We start from the raw sequence: 11,385 nt of genomic DNA on the forward strand, positions 1-11,385 counted from the left end.
GACGGTGTTTCAGAGATGCACGGACAAACGACCCAACGCCCACCATGCGCACTCAGAGGCGCGTGCAGGTCTTCTTGTACTCTGTACGAACGGTTAAATTGTTGAAGCTGAGACCATCTTCATTGATAAGATTGAGCATGAGCTATCTGTGGTAGAGACATCCTAACGCAGGAGAGGCATCTTACTGTAACGCATGACTTCCGAAAATCACTTGCCAACGCCACCTCTGAGAGGAATCGAGGGTATCAATACAATCATCTCTCCAAGCACTCGTCATCTGATCATTTGTCTCCAAGCATCACTCATTTCAACATTCGTCTCGTTTCACCTAGGCTTGACTCCACGATTCAATCCCAAGCCCAACGCCTTGGGCTACCTTTGCCTTTTTCGCCTTGATGTCTATCTCCTCGTTACTTGGTCCTCTCTTGTTTGAATGACCCGATTTCTTGATCGGTCCGAACAGCTTGCTTTGTAAGAGGTTGCTGGACCGCTCTGCACCTTGTGACAGTCTTAAGCTCTCTTGACTGCCTGGGTTCCTTCGCAACATTTCGCTGGCCATGGAGCTCGCCTGAGATTGCTGAACATTATCGTCACTGACGGCTTCTTCAACGTCAGATATCGATATGGTACTGTCACGGTCATGACGTTCTCTTTCCGCAGACTCGATTACCAATTGAGAAGCAGGCGCAGAGAGGGCTACCATAGGTTCTGGATAGCCTTCTTGAGTCTTCGGCCGAGTCTGAAGGGGTGTGGTTTGAAGGGATGAAAGGGAGTGTGCCCCACGGGTGTGACCATGCTTTAGTTTCGAGGTATGAGTCCGAGTGGGGGTCGACGGCACACTGAGACTCTCTCCGCTAAGTACTTCACCGGCCGCAAGGAGGGCGGCGATGTTGGAAACATTTGGTGCAGACTGCGGAAATTGAGGTACCGGCTTACGTTGAGGTGTAGTAAACGCATCCCGAGGAGTTGTGTACGAGGGTGACATGCTCTTGAGCCTGGTGAAATGCTCCCGGTTTTCTCGGATTCTCTTCTTCAGTAAGTGGTTTTCTTCTTCCAGCAGCTCGCATCTATCCCTCTGCAGTTCGACCAGCTTCTTCGCTCGTGCTAGTCGTCTCTCTGCTTCATCGCGCTCTTCTTCCAACGCCTTGCAAGTCGCTGTCAGTGCCTCGATCTGTGGATGTGGCGGCGGCGGCAGCGAGTTGCGTTGAGACATAGTACGGTGCTTGTACTCGGCAGCCTGAAGGACCTCAACTTCCCTTCGAGTCATTTGGTGTTCGATCTCAGCTCGTTGTGCAGCTTCTTCCGATTCCATCGCAAGCAAATTGTGCTGTAGTTTGAAGTGAGCGGCCGAGGTTCTTGCTTCTCGGACTGCCGCAACCAAGTCTTTCACCATGATTCGCAACCCTTCGACATCTGCTGTTGCAATAGCATCTGGCGTAGGTAGCGCGCTAAGGACATTGGCCCTGGCGGTGGTTGAAGGGGGGGAAGCGAGTCGAGTCTCTTCGTCGCTGGTAGTGAGTTGGTTGATGGGTGACTGGAAGCGGGGAAGTTGTGTGGACGGCGGGGGGGTCATAGACGCAGACATCGGAGGAGGCGATGTATAGGCAGATTTGTTCATGCTATCGGCCGAGCGAGTCCGAGCGGGCGGTGGAGTCGCCGGAGGCATCGAGTGGTCTGCGCTGGCTTGCGAGTTTGCCATGATGATTGAAGTTGATATAGCGTAAGATTGAATGTGGATTGTCTTGTGATGGCCTTGAAATCTGGGATCTGGAGAACCCAATGACTGGACTGTAAGATCTGCGCAAACTGTGCTGTCGAGGTGTCACTCGGGACCGATGCTATTGATAGACGGAGTCGACTGAAGTGTCGGACGGGTGTCTTCCTGCAACGGTGCGCTCTCACCGAGGTTGCGATCACGACATTGTCATGGAAATCTGCGAGAGCTTGGGACCTGACTTAGACTGGGATAACGAGAGGGGATCGCAGCATGCACGGACGCAACATGATATTTGAGCGGCGGTGATGAAGAGTTGAAGTACGGAGTAGGAGCTGGGATTCGGAGAGGCTGGTGAGAGGTGGGGCAAGACGCCAGCCTTGTCTCGTTGTCACCCAGAGGCGTGCCTGGGGCGTGTTGGGCGTGCCCGGGCGACGGCTGTGACGCGTAAAACAGGCGCCGAAGCGCTCCCCAGAGGCAACCCTGGCGTCAACGGGCTAACCAAAGACGGATTAGAGCCAGAGCGGCGTCAGAGGTTGCTTTCCCGTTAGCGCCGTTGTTTTGGGCAACCGACCCCTTATCGTTGCGGTGGACGTCAACACCGGATTTAATTTTTCGAGGTTCGCCATCCTGGAAGAAACACCTTAAACTTGGATACTCCATGGCACCGACTGCTACGACACAGCAGGGATCGATGGTGGTACGGCTGAATTCGAGGAAGTTTTGACGGAGCAACCTACCCCAGTCGATATACAGGTCGAAAGCATGGACCACCACCAGGAGCAGGGATCTCACATCCCAATCCGTGGCAGCAGCCTTTCACATCTGTCCAAGCTGCCCATGCCACGTGCGATGGCCTCGATCGACAATTTAAAACTTTCTGCGCGCTCGTCAACTGTTTTGGACATTCATCACGATGAACCACGCAAGATATCACATCTGCCTCGCCCCACAGGGCCACCCACGCCGTTGAGAGAGAATTTCAATCAGTCAATTCGGTCGCGATACGGCTGGGCTGACAAACCGGCGAACGTGAGGAGCAGGTCTCCCGTACGAGATGCCCTTACGGACGTGCAGTCTTCAGCCATGGTGACTACTCCCCCTGGGACCTTTTCTGATGGCCCGGTATTTGTGGCTGGCAATGAAAATCCTACTTCAAAGCCCGGAATGAACGATATGCCACGACCTCGAGAGGCCTCACCCACTCCGTCCCATACATCCTCCCGACCAGATTCACCAAATAAAAGGCCTTTTAGGCCACCTGGCAGGATGTCTCCCACCAAAGACATGACGACGTTACCGCCAGTTGTCTCGCCTGGCGAGATTTATACACCGCCCAAGGCTTTCGTCAAAGGCCAACGCTCGCGAATCGCGAAGCCTCTGCGGGAGCCTCGAAGGTCCGCTAGTTCGGCCTTCGATATACCGTCTAAGGAGCCCAATGCAGCGCCGCCGTTGAAATATACGTCACAAACCGTGAAAGTCCAACCAACATATGGACAGAGAGCCGTTAAATCGCCGACTCTAAAGTCGAAAGGATCTCTGTCCTCTCTTTTCAGAGAACCTCCATCCTCAGCGAGATCCAGTAGCAAGGTTGCAGTCTCGGGTGTTGGGTCTTCCGCAGCCCTGCTGAAGCCGAGATCGAGAGGTGAAAATACCCTGGCTCCCTCAACACCGCCGAGGGCAAATTCGAAAGCAAAGAGGCATACCATGCTGCACCAAGATCCAACGGTCGTCACATTGAAGGCATCGCAAGCAGATACTCCGCCAAAGTCTTCAGCCGCTCTCCGAGAGACAATTGCAAAAGCCAAAGCAGCAAAGAGGAAAGCTCGAGAGAGTGCGGACCCCACCGATGTATCGTGCCAGGGCCCTTCTAGTTGGCCCACTAGTTTCGTTGAAGACGACTTGTCTTACGGTGGCAACAACCATGGCCTTTTGCGCAAGCGCATTCAGCAGGCCACAGCTTCTGGCTACCTCAACATTGCAGCAATGAATTTGAAGACGATACCCACAGAGGTCATGCACATGTACGATCCAGAGCACCTTACAACGAATTGGGCAGACCTGGTAGACCTGACTAAGCTGAATGCGGCTGATAACGACCTTGAGGAGCTGAACGAAGATATGTTTCCTGACGTAACGAAAGGTGATGGGGAGATGAACCACCAATTTCTTGGGCTAGAGGTTCTCGATTTGCACAGAAACCGTCTGACGCGACTCCCGCAAGGCTTGCCTATGCTGGAACGACTTCACACCCTGAACTTGAGTGGCAACAAGCTCACCACCGATATTCTCGATATTATCAGCCAGATACCCAAGCTACGAGAGCTCTCTCTTGCTGACAATTCCATCGAAGGCGAACTGGACCTCACGCGAGCTGGATCAAATACTTGTGGTTGTCTGGAGAATCTCGAAGTCCTGGATCTTCATGGCAATGCAGTGAGCAGTTTTGGTGCAGCGGGGCTTCTCACGCTCAAGCATTTAAGAATCCTGAATGTTGCGGGCAACAAACTATCATGCTTGGATTGGCAGCTGCTCTCAACGTCGACACTGACGGAATTGAACATCTCCAAGAATCGTTTCTCTGGCGTCCTCTTCTCCGCAGGTGGTCTAAGTTTTAAGCAGCTCCGGAGCTTGGATGCATCATACAACGAACTTGAGAGTTTAACTGCTGGTGACGACGAGGCTAAAACGGTGTTCTCGAGTATTCGGACTCTCAACTTGACTGGCAATAAAATGACCAGCTTACCTTCCCTAAGAAGTCTTGAAGACTTACTCACCCTCCAGCTTGCAGACAACAAGCTATCAGAAATACCTGCGGACTTTACTCAGCTAGAGGGTTTGAAGAGCGCAGACTTTGCGAATAATGATATCCGACTGATCCCTGCGGAACTTGCCACAATGGCCAATCTGACGAGCATCAACCTCGTGGGAAATCCGCTCAGGGAGAAGAAGTATCTCACAATGGGCACAGCAGACCTCAAACTGGATCTCGAGAAGAAACTGGACCCAACCGAGGCCGGCAACAACCCAACAAAGACCAGTCCTGCAGATGCCATCTCTAACAGCCAATACCGCTACACTCCCTCGAACGGCATCCTCGACCTTTCATCCCAAACGCTATCCACGATCCCCATGGAATTGATCGACCTCACCTCCGAAGTTCACACTCTCAAACTCTCAAACAATGAGCTCGCCTCCTTTCCAATAAAGCTCCTCTCACATCCTTCATTGAAATACTCCCTCCAATCTCTCGACCTGTCACACAACCCCCAACTCCACCCAACAGACTACCTCACCTGCGAGCTTTTCATGCCGTACCTCAAGTCTCTGTATATCGTCTCTACCGGGCTGACGAGCCTAGACGCTTTGACAACATACCTCCGAGCCCCAGAGCTCAAGGAGATCAACATCTCATGCCACAAACTAGCGGGCCACGTGCCGTGGGTAAGGGCGTGGTGGCCAAAGGTCACGACCCTGCTGGCGACAGACAACTGGTTCAACTCGGTCGATGTCGAAGGCGTCCGTGGCCTCGAGGTCCTAGACGTCCGGAACAATGAGATCGAAGCCCTGCCTCCCAAGATCGGCCTCCTGGGTAATCTCCCCGGCAGCAAGGACAAGATCCCTGGGAGACTGCGCGTCCTGGAGGTCAGCGGCAATAGATTCCGTGTCCCGAGACTAGTGGTTGTGGAAAAGGGCACCGAGGCTGTCTTGAAGGATCTAAGGAGGATGGTCAAGGCCGAGGAAGTGACGGATGAGTGGAGGGAAGTGTTGTGATGGCACGTTGACCTCTTCCAGTCCGGCTAGCAAGCGTAGTTGGCCGTTGACTTTATCCTCTGCCCTTCGGAGAGTGCCTTCTTTCTTCGGGGGACAGTATCCTCCTCGATGCGATTGGAGGTGTTGTTATTCCTACACTTCAGTGCTCCAGCTATTGGGAGAGATGCATTGATCACTGAAAGGGCCGCCAAGAGGATTGCGTGGGGTTAATACTGTAGATGTAGCCTAGGGTTTCTTGCATGTAAATAACTTTTCTACCATTCACCTAATTGATTGATGTCAACAACCAGTTTCCCATTCTCGTTGTGCTTAGATGGCTGGTTCGCAACGAAGACGGGACATGTAGCTAGTGAGATGCCGTTTTGCAGACAAACTCCAGATGAACGCATAACAGACAATACACGCGATCCTCTAGTATAGCACATCGCTTTCCACGCCAAATGCTCTGAACTTGGACGAGTAGTCGCCATTCTGGAACGACGTGCTAGTCATTCTATTTATTGGAGTTGGGTCGTTGCGAAATGAAACTTCAGGAATCCTATCATTATCGAGGAAAGGGGTTCTGGGGTGCCTCAAAGCAAGATTGGCTGGGTCCCAGATGCGTTTACGAAAACCTGATCATTGACAATATCAGATGCGATCCGAAAGTTGCTGCTCTATTGGAAAACGTTCTATCAGGCAGCCTCGGCAGGTAGTGAGTAAGTCGAGCCTGGTAGGGAAATGCGGGGCGAGGCTGAGAAGACAAGGCTGCAGGCGGTGAAGAGTGGCAGAACTCTGTTACTCGTGTACGATTCGTTGACTCGATGTTTTGTTCTCGCCCACTATTAGTGACATACTGAGTACTCGTACGGCCTTGAATTCCCTCCAACAAAGGTTTCTTCGTCCCACATTCATAGTTCTGTGGTGCCGCCGCCCAAACATCGCGACAATGGCAGGTATGTGCCTGGCCGTCCTGCGGCTGGCTGGTGTACTCACAGGTGATGGCAGGTCAATTCCCCGTGTCCGACTTGCCAACAGACGCGATTTCCGCTCTCCGGTTCTCACCACACCCGAACTCGGGACGCTTCGCGGTCGCTTCGTGGGACAAGCACGCGTACATCTACGAGGTCTTGGATGGGAAGACCTGCAATCAGGTGGCCAAGTTCGAGCATCCTGCACCTGTCCTGGACGTTTGTTTTGGGAAGGATGACAATGAGGTGTACACGGCGTGCTTGGACCAGGATGTGAGGAGGTACAACTGCTGATGAATATTCGGAGAGAGCATCTTTACTGATATGTGGGACAGGATCGACGCCACGTCTGGCTCGCAAAGCATTCTCAGCACTCATGACAATGGAGTCCGCTCGGTTGTCTACAGCCACGAGCACTCTCTTGTTGTCTCAGCTGCCTGGGACTCGACCGTGCATATCCACCCTAGTGGAGATGCCGAATGGTCGACCGCCACCATAAATCTACCCTCGAAGCCATTCTCACTCGCTGTTTCCGCATCAAAGTTGGTCGTGGCAATGGCGAATCGTGCGTTGCACATCTACGAATTGAAAGCGTTGGCCAGCGAGTGTAAAAGTTCGGCGAACTCGTTACAGAACAGACTTGACATCGAGCCATGGCAGAGAAGAGAGAGCAGTCTCAAGTACATGACGAGGGCAGTGGACTGCATGCCGAATGATGAGGGCTACGCTTCGTCCAGCATTGAAGGACGCGTTGCTGTCGAATGGTTCGATCCTTCGACCGAGTCGCAATCCCGCAAATATGCCTTCAAATGCCATCGTCAGCCTGTCGACGATGTAGATGTCGTCTACCCTGTCAACGCAATCACATTTCACCCAATCCATGGCACATTCGCAACGGGCGGTGGCGATGGAGTGGTTGCTATCTGGGATGCTGTTGCCAAACGAAGAATCCGGATCTATCCCAAGCTGGCCTCGAGCGTTGCTGCGCTTTCTTTCAGCTCGAACGGCAAATACTTGGCCACGGCCATTTCTCCCGGATTCGAAGACGGCAAAGACGATGTTCCCGAAGGGACAATCGGAATCTTCATTCGCGAACTGGGTGAAAATGAGGTGAAGAGGAAGGCCAAATGAGAATCTCCAGAGGCACCCGTAAGCCGATCCATTGCTATCCCATGGCCAGTACCGGCAAGTCTATCATGGGGATGCTACAGCATCCTGAAGCTCCGAACTGTGCACGGGGATCAGAGGCGGGTATTTTGCGATGACAGAATTCCGCTTGTGCCGAGCCTTCTGTACCGATACCGTGCCGTCGGCCATTCCAAAATAACAGGCGATGGGTCTTTGTCCGCCGATCACGCCTGCTGCCATGGCTTCAGGACCGGTTGGACCACAGAAAAGACCCACGGCCAATACGCCGTTGATGTCTTTGATGGCTCTGGCGAGCTGCTCGACCTCCCAATAGCCATCCTCGCCGTCCCCCCTCCTATCAGGAGTCAGGTCTTCGGCGATTAACAAAGGATGCGGGAAAGGCGCGTCAACTATGAAGAAGTCCTGATCCGTCTTCACGGGACCAGCTTTGGCCATATGTCCCTCGCGAATCATGGGTCCTGCACCTGTTGTGCTGATGCTGCCAAGCATGCGCAATCTCTTCATGACTTGTCGCGCTGCCTTCGGCTCGACCTCTATGGGGATCGTGGGCCACTTGGTGACCAGTCGTTTCTGGAGCTTTCGGTAGTCTGCCCATGGATTAGCAGGAAACTGGCAAAGACAGCCGAAACAACCTACCCGCAACACAAACAAATTGTTTTGCCCTCATTGCGACAAGTTTCTCTTGATATAAACATGCACCTCCCCCCTTGATGCAGTTCAATTCCTCATCCACCTCATCGGCGCCGTCAAATGCGATGTCAATCAGAACATCATCCGGAAGGGCATCGAACTCGATAGGTACCAATCCGGCGTTTATGATGAGCTGCTTCGACTGGTACCCTGTAGGCACAAACCCAACTCTCGAGACGTCGACGCCGCAAGTCTTGATCGCTTCCACCACGTAGACAATGGTTGTACCCGACCCGATGCCGACAAAACGAGGATTTAGGGGAAAGTGATTCTTGACGGCTTCAATAGCAGCTGCCTGTTTAGCTGCTTCGATTTCGGCGGCCATCTTGTCACTACGCCGAGCAGAAGTGGTGTGGAAGAATTTGCGGCGGCGGAAGGTAGGGACTGGTCTGTGAAGCTGAAGGGTCACAGAAGGTCTATATTGAAATGAAGAGTGTAGAGGTCTAGATTGGTAGTCTGGAAAACATCAGTCCCGTCCCGAAAACAGCATATCTTGCAATGCTGAGCGAGACTGGTCTTAAGCCAGTTTCCACTTACATGCACGACACAGAAAGGTGACACTGCTTCTCCAGACCATGTATCGGAAAGCGATCTATTCTGATTACGTACACCACGTTGGCTGACTTATCTCAACATGGATGCTGCCGCCTGTGCCGCAATTGGATGGAGGTCGCAGAAAAGCAGCGTCTTGAAAATGTTGACCGAAACTGCTTCTCTGGTGCGCGGGGCAGGAACAAAAGGAAATCGTCAAGTAAATGGCGGGGTGGTAAAGATCCCCTGATGGGCTTGTCAGGGCGCCCCTCAGGGTGCATGGGTGCCAATATTGACTGCTGTCGGTGACCAGAGACCGGAAGCTCGGTGACGTAACTGAGTACTGTACCATAGATCGGAAGAGTGCTTTAGGCTGGCTTACCCGAAGATCTACCTGGACCATTGAGATCCATCCGGAGATTCCCTCACTGCATGCTCAGTAGACACTCAGTAGACACTCTGTAAACACTTTCCAAGGCCCTCTCAACTGCCTTGGCCTATCACCTATGTCGCGCTCCCTTACATCCTTCAGTCTACCGCAACAATGACCGAAGTTGCTCCTCGAGAGGTCACGCCGCCTCCCCTCCAGACCCCAAGCGCCAAAGAAAAGAAGTATGACCGACAACTCAGACTGTGGGCTGCCTCCGGTCAACGCGCCTTAGAGGAGTCACACGTTCTCTTGATCGTTGGAGATGAAGGCTATGGCTCCAACAGCAGCGTTGCCGGAGCTGAGACCCTCAAGAACCTCATTCTGCCTTCGATTGGGAGCTTTACAATTGCCGACTCGGGCAAAGTCACGCATCAAGACTTGGGAGTCAACTTCTTCCTCGACTCTGATAGTCTGGGAAAGCCAAGAGCAGATGAGATGAGAAGGCTTCTACAAGAGCTTAACCCGGACGTCACAGGTCATGCCATCACAGCTCCCCTTGCACAATGGCTACCGGTCGAAGGCTCTCTCACGCCTTACAATCTCATCTTGCTCTGCGCCCCTATCACTCGAGAATTCCTCCAGAGGATATGTGCCTATGCGTCGGCCAGTTCGATCCCAGTCGCCTACATCCAATCAGCAGGCTTTTTCGCTTCCCTCTCCATTCAGCTGCCATCTGAATTTCCCATAATGGACACGCACCCGGACCCTGAATCCACCCAAGATCTCCGCCTGCTTGCACCTTGGCCCGAACTAGAAGTAGCTGTGGATGAACTCGGGGACATCAAATCACTGTCGGATCATGATCATGGCCACATCCCTTACCTCTTGCTGCTGCTACACTACCTAAGAGAATGGAAGAAGACACACGACAACAGATATCCCTCTACCTTCAAAGAAAAGACCGAGTTCCGTGAATTAGTCGGCTCTGGAGCCAGGAGGAACAACCCAGAAGGGGGTGAAGAGAACTACGATGAAGCCTGTGCCGCCGTGCTCAAGAGCATTGCTCCTCCGGTGATCGGCAGCGGATGCAGAGAGATGATGAGCATGGCTTCGTGTAGCAACCTCAACAAGGACTCAGCAAATTTCTGGATCATCGCAAGCGCGGTCAAGAAGTTCTATGACAGTCACGGCCTACTGCCTCTGCCTGGCTCGCTGCCGGACATGAAAGCCCAGAGCGCGGACTACATCAAACTTCAGACCATTTACAAGTCCAAAGCACGAGCCGATGTGGCCGAGGTCACCAAGACAGTTCGAGAAACCGAGGCTGCTTTGTCAAGAGAACACTCTCTTATACCTGATTCCGAGATCGAAGCGTTCTGCAAGAATGCCTCCCACCTCCGTGTTTTGACGAATCCGAATAACGAACCACTGGCCTCATTGCGCCTGATGACTTCGGATTCCAAGACCCTCTCCCGCCTCTCATCCGTCATTGAAAACGATTGGGAAGGCCTCTCTCCCGTTTTCATTGCTTTGAACGCCAGCATCTTTCCCTCAAACAACCCCCTCGACGTAACCGGACTCTCTTCGGATCCCGAGGTCCAGGAGAATATCACAAAAGCCATCAAGGAGGTGGAGCGGGTTCAGGGCGGCGAACTGCATAACATCTCAAGCGTCTTGGGAGGTATGATGGCACAGGAGGCAATCAAGCTGCTTACAAGACAATACGTCCCGGTGGACGGGACATGTGTCTTTGACGGTGTAAAAAGCAAATCGATGGTCTTCAAGTTTTAGGAAGACGAGCATGACGAGCAAAACACGGAAGACGAGCAAGAGTATCTCTACAAAGAGAGCAAAAGTGGCAGCACGGCCTCCACCGTCCACTCCAAGATATCATTAAAGGCCAAGACCAAAGGCTGGTGGACCACTTATATCTCCGCGACCGTTCCAGCCTCCGACTCCCTGCAGCACCTGGAGAACGAAAGCACATTTTGGGCATGGTACAGCGCAGCCTGGGCCATGTTCATGTTGGCCATCGCATGCATCCCGGCGCATGCTTCCATCCCGTACACGGAGGAGGAGAAACGGGTGTGGCTGGTCCTTACGCTGTGTCTTTACGCCTTGTCCATCCTCGTGACGGCCGTGGGGATGTGCCGGTATCTCCGACAGCAGTACGCGCTCAGGCAGGGACGGGTGTTGATTGGCGGGGT

The 11,385-nt window shown here is 53.0% G+C and overlaps 5 protein-coding genes across 5 annotated transcripts; 3 read left to right on the plus strand and 2 right to left on the minus strand.

Moving 5' to 3' along the window:
- Positions 1-328: 328 nt before the first annotated feature.
- Positions 329-1,699, minus strand: G647_07729 (uncharacterized protein; the record flags this gene model as incomplete). Its single annotated transcript, XM_008732041.1, has 1 exon — positions 329-1,699. The coding sequence occupies one exon, from the start codon at positions 1,697-1,699 to the stop codon at positions 329-331; it is 1,371 nt and encodes a 456-aa protein (XP_008730263.1).
- A 1,284-nt stretch (positions 1,700-2,983) lies between these two features.
- G647_07730 (uncharacterized protein) lies at positions 2,984-5,488 on the plus strand (the record flags this gene model as incomplete). Its single annotated transcript, XM_008732042.1, has 1 exon — positions 2,984-5,488. The coding sequence occupies one exon, from the start codon at positions 2,984-2,986 to the stop codon at positions 5,486-5,488; it is 2,505 nt and encodes an 834-aa protein (XP_008730264.1).
- Positions 5,489-6,468: 980 nt separating this feature from the next.
- G647_07731 (uncharacterized protein) lies at positions 6,469-7,569 on the plus strand (the record flags this gene model as incomplete). The annotated part of the gene is made up of 2 exons (XM_008732043.1): positions 6,469-6,719; positions 6,774-7,569. 2 exons carry the CDS (start codon positions 6,469-6,471, stop codon positions 7,567-7,569), a joined length of 1,047 nt encoding a protein of 348 aa, XP_008730265.1.
- A 63-nt stretch (positions 7,570-7,632) lies between these two features.
- On the minus strand, positions 7,633-8,602 carry G647_07732 (ribose 5-phosphate isomerase A; the record flags this gene model as incomplete). Its single annotated transcript, XM_008732044.1, has 2 exons — positions 7,633-8,174; positions 8,224-8,602. 2 exons carry the CDS (start codon positions 8,600-8,602, stop codon positions 7,633-7,635), a joined length of 921 nt encoding a protein of 306 aa, XP_008730266.1.
- A 750-nt stretch (positions 8,603-9,352) lies between these two features.
- G647_07733 (uncharacterized protein) lies at positions 9,353-10,969 on the plus strand (the record flags this gene model as incomplete). Its single annotated transcript, XM_008732045.1, has 1 exon — positions 9,353-10,969. One exon carries the CDS (start codon positions 9,353-9,355, stop codon positions 10,967-10,969), a length of 1,617 nt encoding a protein of 538 aa, XP_008730267.1.
- Between the last annotated feature and the right edge of the window lie 416 nt (positions 10,970-11,385).

This window comes from Cladophialophora carrionii (assembly GCF_000365165.1).
Source record: "Cladophialophora carrionii CBS 160.54 unplaced genomic scaffold supercont1.6, whole genome shotgun sequence".
Classification (NCBI taxonomy): Eukaryota; Fungi; Ascomycota; class Eurotiomycetes; order Chaetothyriales; family Herpotrichiellaceae; genus Cladophialophora; species Cladophialophora carrionii.